The sequence below is a fragment of the Eucalyptus grandis genome, chromosome 7 (assembly GCF_016545825.1).
Source record: "Eucalyptus grandis isolate ANBG69807.140 chromosome 7, ASM1654582v1, whole genome shotgun sequence".
Lineage (NCBI taxonomy): Eukaryota > Viridiplantae > Streptophyta > Magnoliopsida > Myrtales > Myrtaceae > Eucalyptus > Eucalyptus grandis.
In genome coordinates, this window is record NC_052618.1 from 56,316,152 (window position 1) to 56,336,708 (window position 20,557).

Consider the following 20,557-nt stretch of genomic DNA (forward strand, 5'->3'; position numbering starts at 1 on the left):
TGTGACAAATATACCATCTGCTAAATTGGATTAATACCACAAAAAAATTACAAAAATTGTAATTGTGACAAACGGAATGTAAAATCCTAAATTGGTATACCGGTTAACCTGTCACGTGCCATTTAACTTAATAATTTGAGAATAAAATTTAACAAAAACTAACATAGGGTAAATTTGTCACAAGTGTACCAGTTTGGGGTAAATTTGTCAAAGGTATACCAGTTTTGGATTTTTTGTGGTCAAAAAAATAGTTTGGGGTAAATTTGTCACAAGTGTACCAATTTGAGGTTTTTCAGGGTATTAACCCTATAATAAACCACAAAAACTAAGGCCGTTAAAATAATAATAATATACAAAATCTAATCATGTAGCGCCATATTAAACACCTATAGGAAATGAAAGTTAACGCAAAACCAATCTTTCATGTCAATTTTAAATTTTGCGCCTTGAACCAAGATTAATTTGTAAAATGTTGCACACAATTTCTAAAAGGAAAATGAAATTTTAATTGAATTTAAGAACTAAGAAATTATATGAATTTAATGTAAGCCAAGTTACGACTTCAAATGTATAGGTATGGTACTTCATAATGACAAATGACAAATTACAACCTAAAAAGTGAGACAAAATATTATGTAAATTTTAGTTTCTATATTGAAATATGAGAAAATTATTTATTTAAGTAAAATTTTATAATGTAGGGAGTAATATAGGTTTTGATTCCACATTATCTCTCTGATCTCATGTTGTTCGCACTTAAGTTGTTGCTTTGGTACCACTTGTAATACTAAAATCTCAAACTAATAGCACATATTTTAAAATCGTGCAGACATCGATGATCATGACTAAAATAAGTAATTTTGTGCTAGTAATAAGCTCGAGTGGCGATATATACATATGATGAATTATAATAGTTACATATATGATGATGTTATATGTCTTAGTAATAATATAAAATGAAACACAAATTTTGAGAATTCTAATTTCGTTTCCTTTTGATATTCAGCATCGTGCTAAATGTAGATTATGTTTATTATTTCCTTTATTAATTATAATTTCTGTGATTTTATAATTTAAAGGTCATTTTTGGCAATTAATTATGGAAGCTTTAAATTCTTGTTGCCATTATCCCACGATTGGGACGTAGGGTCAGCGTGTCCCCGTTACTTTCCAAGAAGTAACGGGACGTCTTCTTATCTTTATCTTGGATCAAGATTCATGACGTCGCCAGAAAATCTCTGGTATTGCCGACAGCAGGCCAGCATTATTGTCTGAAGGGAAGAGACGGGGCAGGGATGAGACGGAGGAAGAAGAAAGAGGGAGGAAGGCATGTGCGAGAGATTTATGGCAAATCTGACAAAGTGGGCCCACGGGACAGAGAGAGACGAAGGATAAGGATAGAGAGATTTATGACAAATCCGAGAGAGTGTGGGGATACATGCCAATCAACAAATGAATTATTATTTTGCTGAGTTGTCAATCATAGATGCAGCCAATATTCCCATTTCACATAATCGGTATGGTCATTCACTTTTCTATCTCCTTTCGGCTTTACCGGTAAAAGTCGCTTTCATTTCTGACCCCACGTTTCCTAATTTGCTCACTCACTCCTCTGAACTCCCATCATTCTTTCGCTCCTTTTTTGCCTAGAACTACAACACCTAGAAGTCAAACTCGCAATGCTTCCCTAAGACACCTAATGTTAATTTCACGAGTTTCCACGACCGAGCCAACTCTAACCCTATATTATGTCTCGCATGATCAGCAAGAGCTGTTATATAAACGCAACTCGTGAAGACCATGTAAAGCAACAAAAAACCCAAGGTTTCTGCATGTGTCTCAAGAAAATCTCCTTCCATTAACGTGCGAGCGACTAGAAAAACGAAGTCCACAATGAACCCAAGAAACAACCGCCGTCTGATCCTCTTTCCTCATCCATTCCAAGGCCACATGAATTCAATGATCCAACTGGGTCGGATCCTCCACGCCCAAGGCTTCTCCATCACCATCATCCACACCAACTTCAACGCCCCAGATCCGTCCTCCCATCCTCACTTTGCCTTCCGATCCATTCCAGACGGCATCGACCAATCGAAGGCTTCCACGCTGGGCATCGGGAACCTCCTTGCACTCCTCGACGTCCAGTGCGCGGTCCCCTTCGAGGAATGCCTGCGGGAAATGGTGTCATCGCAGGGTGGTGATGCGGCGCCCATCGCTTGCTTGATATCAGATTCACTGTTCAGCTTTACGTGCAGTGTAGCCAAGAGTTTGAAGGTCCATGCATTGGTGATGCGGACCGGCGGCGCGGCTTATCTTTATGTTGCTACTATATTACCCGTTCTCAAGGAAAAAGGATACATTCCGGTACTCGGTAAGCTTTTCTAGTGTCGCATGGTGTGAACCTGTTATTCTCTTTTGAAAGTTTATCGAGGACAAAATTGGAAGAAAAAAGTGCATTAGCATTCAAAAATACTACAGCTCAAAGCTCCTACGGATTTTTCTCGGGTTAAAGGACTTAGGGTGCGTTTAGAAAGGCTTTTGGGGAAAGTATTTAGGGAAATGCAAAAACTGTTGAATTAAATGTGTTTTCCAAAATGCAAATTGCGTTTATAAAATTGTATTGTAAAAGTTCATTGTGAAGTATTTTTGAGTAAAATGGTGTTTGGAAAAATTATATTTGCACAAGGCTTGTTATTAAAAAAAAAAAAAAAAAGGAGAGTTGGTCGGCCAAGAACAAGTAGTCGCCGGCGAGGAGCAGGCGGTCTGGCGAAAGGCGGGCATTTCGATGCAAGCTGTCCAACAAAGGTAGGCGGTTCGGCGAGGGTTTCGCGACCCTCCAACGAGCGTCGCGGCGATCAGATCTGGTTGCCATGACCCTCGCCAGAAGGTCGGCCAGATCTAGTCGCGGCAACCCTCACCGGAGGGTCCCAGGACCTAGATCACGCGACCTCGGCGGAGGTCGCAGCATGTAGAGCGATCCTCCAGCGAGGGTCGCGGCGACCAGATCTGAGGTCGCAACCTTCGCGCGACCAATCTGGTTGCAGATCTAGTCGCCATGTGAGCCTCCGGCAAGGGTCTTGGCGACCACATCTGGTCAGGACCAAACCTATGACCAGAAGGGTCGCGCAGCCCCGGCGACCTTCATGCAAAGGTCGCAATGTGGTAGGTGCAACACAACCAAATCTGCAACCAAGCGGGTTGCGACCTTCGTAGCGATTGCATCTGGTCGCGACCAGATGGATAGTGCGGCCCCGGCGACCTTCGCGCGGAGGTCGTGGTGCGGCAAGCGCGACAGTTGCCGGCGACTGCTTGCCCTTTGCCGGCGACCGCTCATGGAGAATGGAGAAGAAGAAGATGAATAGTGAGGGCATTGAAAAATTGGAAAGATTTTTTTTTTTATCCTCAACTCAGTATGCCATGAATGCTAGAAGCCCAAGGCAGCCCCTAATGTACCTTGGGCTTTCAGCCTTTGGAATGCCAGCATTCCTTCAAGGTGGGTTTCAAAAATGTTCTCAAACACCTAATATTTGAACAAATGGGCTTTGGACACCCAAAGCTACTTATAAATGCCGGTCCCAAACGCAACTAGAGGGCTTGCATCTCCCTAAAGCTCTCTAAAAATATTGCCATAAAGTACCTGCATTTGACCGAGGGCCTTTAAACCCCCATAAAGGCCTTTGGCAACTGACCCTATCATCCAGTGCTCCGGCAATGTACGCGATTGGAAGGATCTGTCTGGTGTTTTATTTCTTATGCTGAACGTAACAATTTAATAAAGCTTTTCATAGGAAAATTTACTGGTTTATTGGTAAATAATTATAGGTGTAGATCGTACAAATCCGTTCGATGCATGTGTATGGCAATACGATGCATGTGTATGGCAGTAGTATGGCAGTAGTTTTCTGGATGAAATCATCTAGGCATGTCTGGATGTCAATATCCATATAATACTTGCTTCCTTTAGATATTTTCCTTGCTAGGGGAACGTCTTTTTCTCGTAAAGTAAAGTTTCTTGTACTATGAGTGTATCAGGTTCCCGATCCGAAGAGGCAGTGAAGGAGTTTCCGCCCTTACTAGTTAAAGACATCCCGGCAGGTCTCGATCCACAAAAACCAGAGGTAATCTTCCGAATATTGGATAACCTGATCGCAGTAATCAAGGACTCTTCTGGCGTCATCATCAACACATTCGAAGAGCTCGAGCACTCTGATCTCGAGTCGCTCCGGGAGGTTTTGTCAGTTCCTTTTTTTCCGATCGGTCCATCTCACAAATTCTACGTGACATCTCCTTCGAGCAGCTCACAAGCAGAGGACAGAAACTGCATCTCCTGGCTAGACAAACAGCTGCCCAAGTCCGTGATCTACGTGAGCTTCGGGAGCCTCGCTGCCACGAGCGAGGCAGAAATGTTGGAAATTGCATTAGGCCTAGCTGACTCGGAGCAGCCCTTTTTATGGGTGGTCCGATCCGGGTCGGTCTGTGATCCTGGGTGGCTAGAGAAGTCGCCAAGCCGCTTTCTCAAGGCATTGGAAGGGAGAGGGAAGATAGTGAAATGGGCACCCCAGAAGGAAGTGTTGGCTCATCCTGCTGTCGGAGCATTTTGGACCCACAGTGGTTGGAACTCAACTTTGGAAAGCATAAGTGAAGGAGTGCCAATGTTGTGCATGCCTCGTTTTGCTGATCAAGGAGTGAACGCAAGGTATGTGAGCGATGTTTGGAGAATTGGAGTGCACTTGAATGGCGGGCTTGAGAGAGAGAACATTGCAAGGGCCATCAAGAGGATGCTGGCGGAGAGAGAAGGAGAAGAAATAAGAGAGAGGGCATTGGTTCTGAAGGAGAAGGCCAGTGTCTCCGTGCGACAAGGCGGCCCTTCATACCAAGCCGTGGATGCTTTGGTCAGTCACATATTGTCTTTAAAATAATCATATGTTATCGGAGCTCAATCGCGGTCACATCATAATTGGGTTTCCATGTACGCATGAATAATAAACGTGGATGTTCGTAGATTAACACTTTTAAGTCATTTATATCGCTCTTATTAATAAATGAGTATGCTACTTTTCTCAACTAGACATGTTTAAAGGAACACATTTAAATAACCTCCAAACATTATACGAGAGATTATTTCGTTAATTTGGCTAGTAAAGGTGTTGTTTTGAGGCTTGAACAATATCATATTTGATGTCATATTACGTTATAAACGCATCACCTTTTATATGAAGTACAATGAATTGCTAAACTTTTTCTACAGAGTAATTTAGAATTTTCTTTGCAAGAAAGTGTAATGAATTCCATCCGGTGATCAAATTTTCAATTTTTGATAAAATATTGAGAAACCCAATATATACTAGACTCAATATGAATATAAGCCGCATGAGACCCATGTTAGATGCTTCAAATTTAGTTCAACATATATGCTCCACTAATAAAAAAAATTATCTAGATCTTTCATATGTGGCTACTTATGGGACTACCACATGGGTAGATTCCAAGGGAAGAAGTTAATCACAACTTTTTATAAATGAGAGAGAGAGAGAGAGAGAGAGAGAGAGAGAGAGAGAGAGAGAGAGAGAGAGAGAGAGAGCTTGAGACTTATTGCATCATCCAATGTTTAAAACTTAATAGCATTTCATACACTAATTTACTATTATCATGAAGTTCTTCACAAACTACTTAGTCTAATTTTATCAATCTGTACGTAGCATTACTTGTCTCCCCATGCATTGACCATGATCCACATTCCATAGTGAATTTCGAGTACTGCTAAAAATACTGAAAAGTGATTTATCAAATTAGTTTGCAATTATAAGTATAATGACTAATTTGCTTAAATGCACAATTATAAAATTGATTACGTCACTTTGTTAATCAATGTTATAAAGCTAATATCCCCAAAAGGTTTAAATTCCTATGTCTAAATGATGGTGACGGGTCAGCCAACAAGACAAGATTTCTATCCGATGTTGCAAAGTGGTAGTAATATGAAACTCTCTTAGATCTTTCTTCGATCTTCATGTTCCACACTTTATTTTATCGTAAGCATGAAACTTCTACAATAATGCTCGGAAAGAGTTCCCAACGCTAATAGTCCCTTCCCACATTTTACTAATAAGAAAAACTAATATCATCATGTGCATCGAGGGAGAAGAGATAAAAAGACAGAAATTCACAACATAAAAGGGAGTGTATAATGGAGAATGGAGAAAATAAAATGAGCGAAGAAAGGCGTGGGAAACACGATTACTTTTAGCTTGTTATGCGAGGAAAATTGGTTCCAAATGTTTACAAAGACATTTTCGAACTTTGCATCTTGTAATAATACTTACCCATATTTTACCTAATTGATGATGTGAATCACTAGTTATTAAACAAACCACAAAATGAAAAGAGTACATTTTCTTTTTTAAAGCGAAATACATAAATAGAATATATATACATATGTAGGTAAACACAAAACATAGGACACAAACTGTATTTATGTACAGGGGCATGCTAAGAAGACAGTACCGTCAAGTGACGGAGACTTACTGAACAAACATTTCAAGCATGGAATTTCGGCAACAAGAGTATAAACCTTCCAAAATCAATTGCCAAGAATGCCCCTTGTAATAAACCACAAAAACTAAGGTAGTTAAAAGAATAATAATATACAAAATCTAATCATCTAGCGCCATATTAAACACCTATAGGAAATGAAAGTTAATGCAAAACCAATCTTTCATGTCAATTTTAAATGTCGTGTCTTGAACCAAGATTAATTTGTAAAATGGCGCACACGATTTCCAAAAGGAAAATGAAATTTTAACTGAATTTAAGAACTAAAAAATTATATGAATTTAATGTAAGCCAAGTTACAACTTCAAATGTATAGGGATAGTACTTCATAATGACAAATGACAAATTACAACCTAAAAAGTGAGACAAAATATTATGTAAATTTTAGTTTCCATAGTGAAATATGAGAAAATTATTTATTCAAGTAAAATTTTATAATGAAGGGAGTAATATATGTTTTGATTCCACATTATCTCTCTGATTTCATGTTCGTGTTTAAGTTGTTGCTTTGGTACCGGAATCTCAAACTAATAGCATATATTTTAAAATTGTGTAGGTTTCGATGATCATGACTAAAATAAGTAATTTTGTGCTAGTGACAAGCTCGAGTGGCGATATATACATATGATGAGTTATAATAGTTATGTATATGATGATGTTATATGTCTTAGTAATAATAAAAATGATACACAAATTTTGGGAATTCTAATTTCGTTTCCTTTTGATATTTAGCGTCGTGCTAAATGTAGATTATGTTTATTATTTCCTTTCTTAATTATAATTTTAGTGATTTTATAATTTAAAGGTCATTTTTGGCAATTAACTATGGAAGCTTTAAATTCTTGTTGCCAGTATCCCACGATTGGGACGTACGGTCAGCGTGTCCCCGTCACTTTCCAAGAAGTAACGGGACGTCTTCTTATCTTTATCTTGGATCAAGATTCATGACGTCGCCAGAAAATCTCTGGTATTGCCGACAGCAGGCCAGCATTATTTTCTGAAGGGAAGAGACGGGGCAGAGACGAGACGGAGGAAGAAGAAAGAGGGAGGAAGGCATGTACGAGAGATTTATGGCAAATCTGACAGAGTGAGCCCACGGGACAGATAGAGACGAAGGAAGGAGAGAGAGAGGGAGGGAGAAAGGAAGGATAGAGAAATTTATGACAAATCCGAGAGAGTGGAGGCCACGAGATACATGCCAATCAACAAATGAATTATTACTTTGCTGAGTTGTCAATCATAGATGCAGCCAATATTTTCCCACGTTTCCTAATTTCCTCGCGCCTCTGAACACCCACCATTCTTTCGTTCCTTTTTTGCCGACAACTGCAACACCTAGAAGTCAAACTCGCAATGCTTCCCTAAGACACCTAATGTTAATTTCATGAGTTTCCACGACCGAGCCAACTCTAATCCTATATTATGTCTCGCATGATCAGCAAGAGCTGTTATATAAACGCAACTCGTGAAGACCATATAAAGCAACAAAAAACCTAAGGTTTCTGCATGTGTTTCAAGAAAATCTCCTTCCATTAACGTGCGAGCGACTAGAAAAACGAAGTCCACAATGAACCCAAGAAACAACCACCGTCTGATCCTCTTTCCTCATCCATTCCAAGGCCACATGAATTCAATGATCCAACTGGGTCGGATCCTCCACGCCCGAGGCTTCTCCATCACCATCATCCACACCAACTTCAACGCCCCAGATCCGTCCTCTCATCCTCACTTCGCCTTCCGATCCATTGCAGACGGCATCGACCAATCGGAGGCTTCCACGCTGGACATTGGGGACCTCCTTGCACTCCTCGACGTCCAGTGCGCGGTCCCCTTCGAGGAATGCCTGCGGGAAATGGTGTCATCGCAGGGTGTTGATGCGGCGCCCATCGCTTGCTTGATATCAGATTCACTGTTCAGCTTTACGTGCATTGTAGCCCGGAGTTTGAAGGTCCATGCATTGGTGTTGCGGACCGGCGGCGCGGCTTATCTTCATGTTGTTGCTATATTACCCATTCTCAAGGAAAAAGGATACATTCCGGTACTCGGTAAGCTTTTCTAGTGTCGCATGGTGTGAACCTGTTCTTCTCTTTTGAAAGTTTATTGAGGACAAAATTGGAAGAAAAAAGTGCATTAGCATTCAAAAATACTAAAGCTCAAAGCTCCTACGGATCTTCCTCGGGTTAAGGGACTTAGAGCCTGTTTGTTTATTTTGTTTCTGTTCTCCGGAACAAATTTGGAATGAAACAAGCAACAAAAAAAACTTGTTTCTTATTCCCGAGAACACTTTTTGAAGATACAAAAGAACAAAAACACAAAACATGTTTCTTTTTTTTCTTTGGCTGGTCGTCGGCCTTGGCCATGGCCAGTAACCTTGCCGGAGCGTCACCGGCCCCCGGCGAGGTTCGATCTCGCCGGGCCACCGCCAAGTCAGCGTCACCCAGCAGTTGGCCAGTGAACTTGAGCTCTCCAAGATGGCGTCGCTTGACGATGGCCCGCGCTAGGCCGAGCCCCGCGCGGCCACGGCGAGGCTCAGCCTCCCCAGCCAGCGCAAGGCCGGGCCTCGCTAGGCTAGGGCCAGGCCGAGCCTCGCCGGTGGCATGGCGAGGCTCGTCTGGCCAACGGTGATCTCGCCAGGCCGGGGCGAGGCCTAGCGAGCTCGCCGAAGGCCCTGGCACCGACGAGGCTCGGCCTCGCCAGATCTAGGTGAGGCCGAGCCTTGCCGGTGGCCGACGATCGGTCAAAGAGAAAAATAAAAAGGAAAAAGAAAAAAAGAAAAATATTTAAAAATTTAAAGAAACAAAAAAATTATACAACATTTACCAAACGTGTTTCTGTTCTTTTTATATTCCAGAATAGAAATTTTGTGCGATTCTTACCAAATGCGTTATTCTGTTCAAAACTTGTTCCCCGGAACAGAAATAGTTTTTTATATTTCTATTCCCTAGAATAATTTTTTAACAAAAACGTTACCAAACACACCCTTAGAGGGCTTGCATCTCCCTAAAGCTCTCTAAAAATATTGCCATAAAGTACCTGCATTTGACCAAGGGCCTTTAGGGTGCGTTTGGGAGTAGCCTTCCAAGCCACTTTGGGCTAAAATATTGGTGTTTGGCAAATCCTTTGGCAAAGATGATTAAGGCAAAGCAAGCCTTTGGAAGGCTGAGGGGGGCAATAGACAACAAATTTTCTTCCATAAATATCCTTACTAACATTTCGTTTTTTCGATTTTGCCCTCGTAACTATTCACCTTCTTCTTAGTTGAGATTGGCAAGTGAGACTGCGAGGGGTCGACGACCGGCTGGACGGAGGTCGGCGAGAGGCCGATGTGGTCGCGGCAACCGTCGCCGGCTAGTGGCATGACCTCGGCGACCCCCACGAGTCACGTCGCCGCGACCTCTAGGTCGCGGCAATGTCACGTAACCTCCGGCGACTTAGATCTGGGTTGCCGGAGGTTGCGTGACCTAGATTTGGGTCACAATGACTCAGGCGACCTAGATCTGGGTAGCGGCGAGGTCGCACGACCTCCGATCTGGGTCGCCTGAGTCGCTGAGACCCAGATCTAGGTTGCGCGACCTCTGGCGAACCAGATCTAGGTCGCCATGAGGTCGTGCACAATCTCTGACTATTGGGTTGCCTGAGTCACCGGCACCCAGCAACTCGGTAGCGTTGAAGAAAGGGACTTGGAGAGGTCGAGGGAGCATAGGGCGTTCCCGCAGGCGATGGCGACGACAATGAGGGACGCGTCGGTGACACAAGGGCAGAGGGAAAGGTCGCAAGAGGACCTTGCCACCCCGGATCTAGGTTGCGGCGGGGTCGCCGGAGGTCAAGGCGGCGTCGTGCGACCTCACCACCTCAGATCCGAGGTCGCTGGAGGTCGCCCGACCCCGGGCGGCCTTTGCCAATGGTCCTTGGGGTCGCTCGACCCCGGGCAGCCCTCCCCGTCGTCTCTGGGGCTGCCGGAGTCAAATGTCGGCCGCCGTCAACAAATTTCAATCGCCGGCGGCTGCTTAGCCTTGCTGGTCAATTTTTTATTTATTTTTCTTTTGATAATTTTTTTTTATCACAAAAGCCATTTGTAAATGTAATTCCCTTAAACACCATTTTGCTCAAAGGTACTTTACAAAAGGCTTTTAAATTACAATTTACCAAACACAGTTTGTATTTTGGAAAACACCTTTAACTCAGAGGTCTTTGTATTTTCCTAAAGGCTTTCCCCAAAAGCATTCACAAACGTACCCTTAAACCCCCATAAAGGGGTTTGGCAATTGACCCCTATCATCCGGTGCTCCCGCAATGTACACGATTGAAAGGATCTGTCTGCTGTTTTATTTCTTATGCTGAACGTAACAATTTAATAAAGCTTTTCATAGGAAAATTTACTGGTTTATTGGTAAATAATTATAGGTGTAGATCGTACAAATCCGCACGATGCATGTGTACGGCAGTAGTTTTCTGGATGAAATCATCTAGGCATGTCTGGATGTCAAGATCCATATAATACTTGCTTCCTTTAGATATTTTCCTTGCTAGGGGAACGTCTTTTTCTCGTAAAGTAAAGTTTCTTGTACTATGAGTGTATCAGGTTCCCGATCCGAAGAGGCAGTGAAGGAGTTTCCGCCCTTACTAGTTAAAGACATCCCGGCAAGTCTCGATCCACAAAAACCAGAGGTACTCTTCCGAATATTGGACAACCTGATCGCGGTAATCAAGGACTCTTCTGGCGTCATCACCAACACATTCGAAGAGCTCGAGCACTCTGATCTCGCGTCGCTCCGGGAGGTTTTGTCAGTTCCTTTTTTTCCGATCGGTCCATCTCACAAATTCTACGTGACATCTCCTTCGAGCAGCTCACAAGCAGAGGACAGAAACTGCATCTCCTGGCTAGACAAACAGCTGCCCAAGTCCGTGATCTACGTGAGCTTCGGGAGCCTCGCTGCCACGAGCGAGGCAGAAATGTTGGAAATTGCATTAGGCCTAGCTGACTCGGAGCAGCCCTTTTTATGGGTGGTCCGATCCGGGTCGGTCTGTGATCCTGGGTGGCTAGAGAAGTCGCCAAGCCGCTTTCTCAAGGCATTGGAAGGGAGAGGGAAGATAGTGAAATGGGCACCCCAGAAGGAAGTGTTGGCTCATCCTGCTGTCGGAGCATTTTGGACCCACAGTGGTTGGAACTCAACTTTGGAAAGCATAAGTGAAGGAGTGCCAATGTTGTGCATGCCTCGTTTTGCTGATCAAGGAGTGAACGCAAGGTATGTGAGCGATGTTTGGAGAATTGGAGTGCACTTGAATGGCGGGCTTGAGAGAGAGAACATTGCAAGGGCCATCAAGAGGATGCTGGCGGAGAGAGAAGGAGAAGAAATAAGAGAGAGGCATTGGTTCTGAAGGAGAAGGCCAGTGTCTCCGTGCGACAAGGCGGCCCTTCATACCAAGCCGTGGATGCTTTGGTCAGTCACATATTGTCTTTTAAATAATCATATGTTAACGGAGCCCAATCGCGGTCACATCATAATTGGGTCTCCATGTACGCATGAATAATGAATAATAAAAATGTATGTTCGTAGATTAACACTTTTAAGTCATTTATATCGCTCTTATTAATAAATGAGCATGCTACTTTTCTCAGCTGGACATGTTTAATGGAACACATTTAGATAACCTCTAAACATTATACGAGAGATTACTTCTTAAATTTATTAGATTTCATTAATTTTGCCAGTAAAGGTGTTGTTTTGAGGCTTGAACAATATCATATTTGATGTCATATTACGTTATAAACGCATCACCTTTTATATGAAGTACAATGAATTGCTAAACTTTTTCTACAGAGTAATCGAGAATTTTCTTTGTAAGAAAGTGTAATGAATTCCATCCGGTGATCAAATTTTCAATTTTTGATAAAATATTGAGAAACCCAATATATACTAGACTCAATATGAACCGTTAGGACCGATATAAGCCGCTTGAGACCCATGTTAGATGCTTCAAATTTAGTTCAACATATATGCTCCACTAATAAAAAATTTTATCTAGATCTTTTATATGTGGCTACTTATGGGACTGCCACATGGGTAGATTCCAATGGAAGAAGTTAATCACAACTTTTTATAAGAGAGAGAGAGAGAGAGAGAGAGAGAGAGAGAGAGAGAGAGAGAGAGAGAGAGAGAGAGAGAGAGAGCGAGCTTAAGACTTATTGCATCATCCAATGTTTAAAACTTAATAGCATTTCATACACTAATTTACTATTATCATGAAGTTCTTCACAAACTACTTAGTCTAATTTTATCAATCTGTACGTAGCATTACTTGTCTCCCCATGCATTGACCATGATCCACATTCCATAGTGAATTTCGAATACTGCTAAAAATACAAAAAAGTGATTTACCATATTAGTTTGCAATTATAAGTATAATGACTAATTTGCTTAAATGCACAATTATAAAATTGATTACGCCACTTTGTTAATCAATGTTATAAGGCTAATATCCCCTAAAGGTTTAAATTCCTTTGTCTAAATGATGGTGACGGGTCAGCCAACAAGACAAGATTTCTATCCGATGTTACAAAGTGGTAGTAATATCAAACTCTCTTAGATCTTTCTTCGATCTTCATGTTCCACACTTTATTTGTGCTCACATTTGGTGCCTCGTTGACTCAGCCTTTGATCCATGTAAAGAAGGGTGAGGGATCGATTCGGAACTTATTACTTAATACATCAAGATTAAGGATGACTGAGGCACCAAATGGAAGGACAAATTATGGGGTTGACGATCTACATTCAATTTATTATAATTTTTTTTTTATAATCTGCTTAATTTGATTCAACTAGTAATAATTGTTTACTATAATCTATATTTTTTTTTACATTTTTTCGTCAAAAGAAATTTTCATTCGTTACCCAAATGATGCATGATTGGAAATTTTAAAAGTCACAATAACAAGGCATATCAATAGAGCATGGTTGGTAGAGATAATCACAAGACATATCTATGACTGCATTTGAGCGAAATGATCCATGGCCGATCATCGAATCACACTACATCATCAATGAAAAGCACATGCTGAGATCTCTATCTGTAGTTTCAGTTTTGCCTTTCAACAGTGTGCGCCCAAGTTCGATGTCTCCAACACCATTGCCGTATTAAGACAATATAAATATGTTTAAGAAACTTAGATCTGACACCTGCGAGACCAAGCCACTTAGGCTATGTGAAACACCAAAGCTTTGAACTAAAATATGTTGAACAAGCACAAATTTGAAACCAAAATTGCTATGAACACTATTAAAACTAGAGACAGAGTACTTATTCATTAATACTTTAAAATCTAAAACTAGATTGGAGAGAAAAGCTCCCAAATATAAAATCGGGAGAGTAAAGAAAGAAACAAAATAAAATAAAATGATAAGCAACTAAGAGGGGAGGGAGAGACCTTGCTCAAGCTCCTTCCCTCCAAAAGTGGAAGAGAAAAAGAAAAGTTCGGAGAGAGAGAGAGAGAGAGAGAGAGAGAGAGAGAGAGAGAGAGAAGAGGAAGAGACAACTCAAAATTTCATGATCCACAACAACAAAAACCCTTTTTTTAATTTTTTTTACTTCAACAGTAGATATTATATATATTCTCTGAAATCCATATATTTGATTTGTTTGATAATTACCTCCATCGGTTTAGCTCAAATTTCTATGATCCTTTGAGCGACCGAATCCAAATTAACTTCGTATAAACTGGATAATATGACTAAACCCATGCCTTTTATATTAAATATCAAAATGGGTATGGTGGAGAGCATATCGCATATATTTAGTGTTCCATAAATTTCTCTCGTGTATGGTATCCAATGTGGTAGCCAGAGAACTGGGCGGTCATAAGATTACTAAGAATCTCAAGTCAAAAATAGCAATTAGTCTTGTCCTTTATCAGAACATTGTCCGGTTCCCGTAGTTCAGCCCATGCATGCTCCCCCCATAAAAACAATTGTTAGTGAATATAGACAAGTGAATTAATAAAATAGTTAGGAATAAGGAAAGGAAATCGGACACTAAATTTGTGTAATATGATCTGACTATCGGAATCAATGTGCATGGTGATGGTGGCAGAGAATTCTATTATAAAAACAAACGATATAATGGAAATTACAATCATTTGAACACTTAAACATTCTATCGATGTTTCCCAACCTTTAATTATATCAAATAACTCGCATAGCATTTAGCCCCTCATGATTCCTAGTGAAATATCACTCTAGGAATTCAAAAAATTATACTAACAAGAATTTAACTAGCCAAATCACCCAGGTGTAATTAGAGGTGTGCAAAGGAATCCGTAACCGTTTGAAATGGAATCGAACCGAACCAGTAGTTTCCAAGAGAAATACCGGATATCAGTCCGATTCTCAGCTCTAGATGCAGAATTGCCCATCGGGATCAGACTGAAAATATATATTTTTTAATTTTTAAGAAAAATTAATATCCAAATCCCTAATCCCGCTTATAGGTTGTCTCATCTCATCTCGGTCTCTCATCTCAACAATCTCAAGCAACTCCTTCGGTCTCTCCATTTCTCATCTCAACTCTCTTAATGTATTGTCGACATGAGGTCAAATAAAATGATAGCGCTTGGAATCAACTTCGGGTTCACCATATAAACAACAAACTCCAACAAGAATGACAACGTCCAACAAAAAGCATCCGTAGGAGCAGCATAAAAGCAAAGCAAACAATGTGGAAGTCCATGACTATATTTGAGATTCATCGACCGAGCCCATGCCGATACCTTGTCTTGCAGTATCATCAATATTAATGACATGGTACACATCCATCCTCAGAGAAAAAGGATATGATAGATTGCGCTAATAAAATATTACATTCCCCGTATTGGGATGGTGAAAAAGGATTTTATCACAAATCTCCATTATAATAGGAATTTATCCCAATATAGAGCCAAAAGGACGAATTGTATGCCTGTGAAGCTTGGCGGAACAAATTTCATAGACTCATCCAAAAACTAGACCGATTTTAATTTTTTGAAATCAATTTTTTAGTAGGTGATTTACGATTTCAGGATGGAAATCATCTCCCATAAAACTGACCACCTTTAAATATAACTTCGACGAGAAAATCAACTTGAATAATATTTCTGTACGCCACCCTCTCGGCTACCAAGGACTTGGCACACCTCTGCCAGGATGGCTCTCCTCAATTTATAACCAAAGGCCCCCACCATTCATCGCAAGAACCATCTTTCTAGGAAGAAATCGTGCACTTCACTTGGGCTCTATTTGGTAAAAAAAATTCCAGTTCTCTTGAACAATTATTTCTGTTCTTTTATTTTAAGGAACGAAAAAATAATAAAAACCTATTTGATAAAATTTTTATTCTTGAGAACAAAATATCTATTTTTTTTTTTTGTTTCCGATAATAGATTTGGAACAAAATCAAGAAGTAGAAAAAGTAGCTTCTTATTCCCAAAAATAATTCCTATAATTAGTTTCTATTTTTTTTTTCTTTTCTTCTCTTTCTTTTTTCTTCTTCTTCCTTCTGGCCAGTCACTGGTCAGACGAGGGCCGACAACCTTGCCAAAGCGTTGCCGGCCCTTGGCGATGCTGAGCCACAACGAGGCTCGATCTCGCTTTAGCTAGTCGAGGCGGGGCAAGTGCGAGGTCGAGCCTTATCAGTGACCAGGCGAGCCTCTGGCAAGCTCGTTGAACCTCACCTAGGCCTGGCAAACCTCCGGCGAGTTCACTAAACCTCACCCAACCGGTCACCAGCCATGGCGATGGCCAGCGACTGGCTAGAAAGAAGGAGAAGAAAAAGAGAAAAAGAAAGAAGAGAAAATTAAGAAAAAATTAAAAAATATATTAAAAAATTAAAAGAAACAAAAAATTTAAAAATCTTACCAAACGCATTTTTATTTGAGGAATAAAGATTTTAGATAATTACAAAGTATTTTTTTTGCTTAAAAATTATTCTCAGCAATAAAATCGTTGCTAAATGCGCAATTGACTTCCACGGCATGTAAGATAAATGCATTAAATGCATATATTTCAAGTGTACAATTAATCCTTCCGTTTGTGGCTTTGCGCGCCAGAAGCAAGGGTATAGCCGCATTAAATGCTGGTAAGAAAGGACAAACAAAGACGTCCTTTCTTTTCATTTAGTGTTCCACGTGCTGATACCAGAGCATTTAATCCGTGTGTTTCAAATCGGTACTCGTTGCTTCGATTCTGCAGCAGCCAATGGTTAAACTCGCACATATTTTTAATAAAAATAAATCATTTTCGCTTTTCAATATGCTTATCACAGCATTTAGCAACAGTCGATGGAATTATACTAAAATTTTGCGCAAAGTTTTAAGACTACATTGACCATATTAGAAAATTTAGAATTAAATTGAAATTTTTATAGAAAATTTAAGGGAAAATTGTGCAAAAAGTCACAAATATATTATATGCTGGCCAATTCAGTTCTTATCTTTCAATTGTGTCAATATAACACTAAACTTTTTTACAATTTGCAAATGTAGTCCTCCCGACTAGAAGTCGCTAATGTGAATTTTGGCTAACTTACGTGAAATTGCTAGCACTGACATTGACGATTTTTAGAAATTTTTAAAACTTTTCTGAATTTTTCTTTTTTTTTCCTTTTTTTTTTTTTTTTTTGGGTGCCAATGGCTGGTTAGTTAATGTCCATGTCAACAATTTTCAATCAAAATTTACCTAAAGGACTACGTTAAGAAATTGTCAAAAGGTTTAAGGATAAATTGCAATTTAACCCAAAACAAAATTTGCAAAATTGAAAGGTTAGCTTTAGAATTTTTTGGAAAATTATTCTATAGAGTTTAGGTTTTAATTGGTAATTTTCCTAGTGAAAGCAAGTGAAAATATAAGTTAATGGATCAAACTCTTTCTTTATTTTTGCAAATACTAGGCTAGTATACAAAACATTAGCTGCACAATGGAGTGCTAATCTAGACTTCAAAGAGAATTCGACCTTCATGAATAATTATTTATATAATCTTGTAAACATGCAAAGATATTACATCATCGAAATACAATTTTTCATAGTTAGTAAACATGCCAAAAATAAACAGTCAATATCTCTGTATAAACGCACGAAACAAAAGGCCAAATCTTTCCGTCTTTTTAATTGTAAAGAAAACACTATAGTGTGTAAGCTCAACTCAAATTGTTACTTTGCTTCGATCGAGCTTGAGTTTCAATCTTTTTCAACCCGATTTGACTAAGTCACTTCCAATCTTATCTCATAATCACTTCCTTTAGGATCACTTTTATATATATATATATATATATATATATATATATATATATATATATATATATATATATTATCTGTGTGTGTGAATTGGCCCTTCAATCCCAAAGGAAAATTGCTTCCTTCAGGACAACCAATGGCAATGTGCCCTCTTAAAGTGGCGTCTCTAGAAACTGTTCTCAGGTCAGTTGAACTATTACAACCACAAAAAAAAAGACAAAAAAAAAGATAAGTACATTAGAAGTCTTAAAACTTGTTATAAATGTACAATTGAATCCTAAAATTTTTAAAGAAGACAATTGAACCTTAAGATTTTTCATGAAAGTACAATTAAGTTTTAAAACTTTCAAAAATGCAATCAAATCCTAAAACTTATCATAAAAGTGCAATTGAGCCTCAAAAATTTCAAAAAGTGTTATCAATGGAGGACTTGATTTGACAAATTTAACAAGTTTTAGGACTTAATTGTATTTTTTGAAAGTTGTAAAATTCCATTGCACTTTTGTATTAAGTTTTAGGACTTAATTACATTTTTGTAACAAGCTTTAGGATTTTTAATATACTTATCAAGAAAAAAAAAAGATTAGTTGAACCACTGTACTATAAATCTCAATCGTTGGTTAAGAAATCATTTTTGTAGGTTACATCACTTTATATATAAATTAGAAATGCACGTGATAACAACAATTTAAATTGGAGGGAAAGATCTCTTGATGGACCACATAGAAATGCCACTTCGAATAACCAGTACATCAATTATATCCCCCAGAACATTAATTATTTTCAAGCGTCATATAATTATTGATTATTATTCATCACATGCTACATGATATTGTGAATGGTATTGCTCAACTAAGTATCTTATTAACCGTATTAACATTATTGCTTTTGGGGCTGCATAGGGTGAGTGGGTATCAATAATTTTGGGGTAGGGTAGCACGGGAATCCGAGTGAGTGGGCATCCAACAGAGTTGGTATAATCACCATTGGTTGACCCATCTATGCTACCAATAGCTTTGTGATGGGGGCGGCAATTATGGATTCGCTCAAAATGAGTTGTAATAATAATTCAAATTAAACATTCTATAATTAGTGTGGAACTTCTACAGTAATACTCAGAAAGAGTCCCTGAGGTCGATAGCCCCTTCCCAAATTTCACCTATTAGAAAAACTAATATCATCATGTGCGACGAGGGAGATGAGATAAAAAAGATGGAAATTCACAACAAAAAATGGAATGTATAATGACAAAAATAAAATGAGCAGAGAGAGGCGTGACAAACACAATTACTTATGGCCTATTATGCGAGGAAAATTGGTTCCAAATGTTTACAAAAACGTTTTCGAACTTTGCATCTTGTAATGATACTTATCCATATTTTACCTAATTGATGATGTGAATCGCTAGTTATTAAACAAACCACGAGATGAAAAGAGTACATTTTCTATTTTAAAGTGAAATACATAAATAGAATAAACATATACATATGTAGGTAAACACAAAATGTATTTTTGTGCAGGGGCCATGCTAAGAAAACAGTATGGTCAAGTGATGGAGACTTGCTGACCACACATATGCTAAGAAAACAGTATGGTCAAGTGATGGAGACTTGCTGACCACACATTTCAAGTATGGGATTTCGGCAACCAGAGTACGAACCTTATAAAATCAATTGCCAAGAATGCCCCTTATAATAAACCACAAAAACTAAGGCCGTTAAAAGAATACTAATATACAAAATCTAATCATGTAGAGCCATATTAAACACCTATAGGAAACGAAGTTAACGCAAAACCAATCTTTCATATCAATTTTAAAATTTCACACACTGAACCAAGATTTATTTGTAAAATGTCACACACAATTTCCAAAAGGAAAATGAAAACTCAATTGAGAGAAATGATATGAATTTAATGTAAGCCAAGTTATGACTTCAAATGTGTAGGGAAGTGAGACAAAATATTTTATAAATTTTAGTTTCTAGAATGAAATATGAGAAAATTTGACGAAACTTGGCAAAAGATAATATTTATTCAAGTAAAAATTTATAATGTAGGGAGTAATATATGTTTTGATTCCACATTATCTCTTTGAGTTCATGTTGCTCGTGTTTAAGTTGTTGCTTCTCAAATTAATAGCACATATTTTAAAACTGTATAGATGTCAATGATCATGACTGGAGTAAGCAATTTTGTGCTAGTGACAAGCTCAAGTGGTAATATTTACACATTGTCGCGACCTCTTTTTTCGGCACCCGCGATCGGGTACGAGCGCCTAAGGAGGCTAATGGCTCGGTTGAATTTATTAAGCCCGGACTCTCCCAAGTCCACAAATTCACGACTTTAATAATCTAAATTTTTAACCTATAAATTAATTTTAAACCGAGTCGCTACTAATCGATTTGGGGTGGGTTGATTAAACCCAAGTGAAGTCTGGAGAAATACTCACCGCCGCGTAACCCAGGAAATTAGGATCGGGGACTTGATTACACTAGTTAATCTTGTTTAAATCCTAAGGTTTTTGGATGTTCGAGGGATTTTCCATGCATTTTGGGAGGAAAACATTTTCTAGGTCTTTTTCTAATTTTTGGACACAAAATGGATTTTTTTGGGATTTTTTTGGTATTTTTGGGAAAATACAAGTCTTTTTGGATTTTTCTGAATTTTTTGGCTTTTTCATGAAATTTTGGATTTTTTTGGATTTTTGGCATTTTTGGAAAATATAGAATATTTTTTTTTTTAT

General features: G+C 39.0%; 2 protein-coding genes across 2 annotated transcripts; both read left to right on the plus strand.

Moving 5' to 3' along the window:
- Nucleotides 1-1,680: 1,680 nt before the first annotated feature.
- Nucleotides 1,681-5,024, plus strand: LOC104454351 (UDP-glycosyltransferase 76F1). Its single transcript, XM_010069171.3, has 2 exons — nt 1,681-2,371; nt 4,033-5,024. Exons 1-2 carry the CDS (start codon nt 1,894-1,896, stop codon nt 4,917-4,919), a joined length of 1,365 nt encoding a protein of 454 aa, XP_010067473.2. The 5' UTR covers nt 1,681-1,893; the 3' UTR covers nt 4,920-5,024.
- A 2,817-nt stretch (nt 5,025-7,841) lies between these two features.
- On the plus strand, nt 7,842-12,124 carry LOC104455894 (UDP-glycosyltransferase 76F1). The gene is given in 3 exon segments (XM_010070599.3): nt 7,842-8,597; nt 11,135-11,920; nt 11,923-12,124. Coding segments are annotated over 3 exon segments (1,362 nt in total). The 5' UTR covers nt 7,842-8,119; the 3' UTR covers nt 12,021-12,124.
- The last annotated feature ends 8,433 nt before the right edge of the window (nt 12,125-20,557 follow it).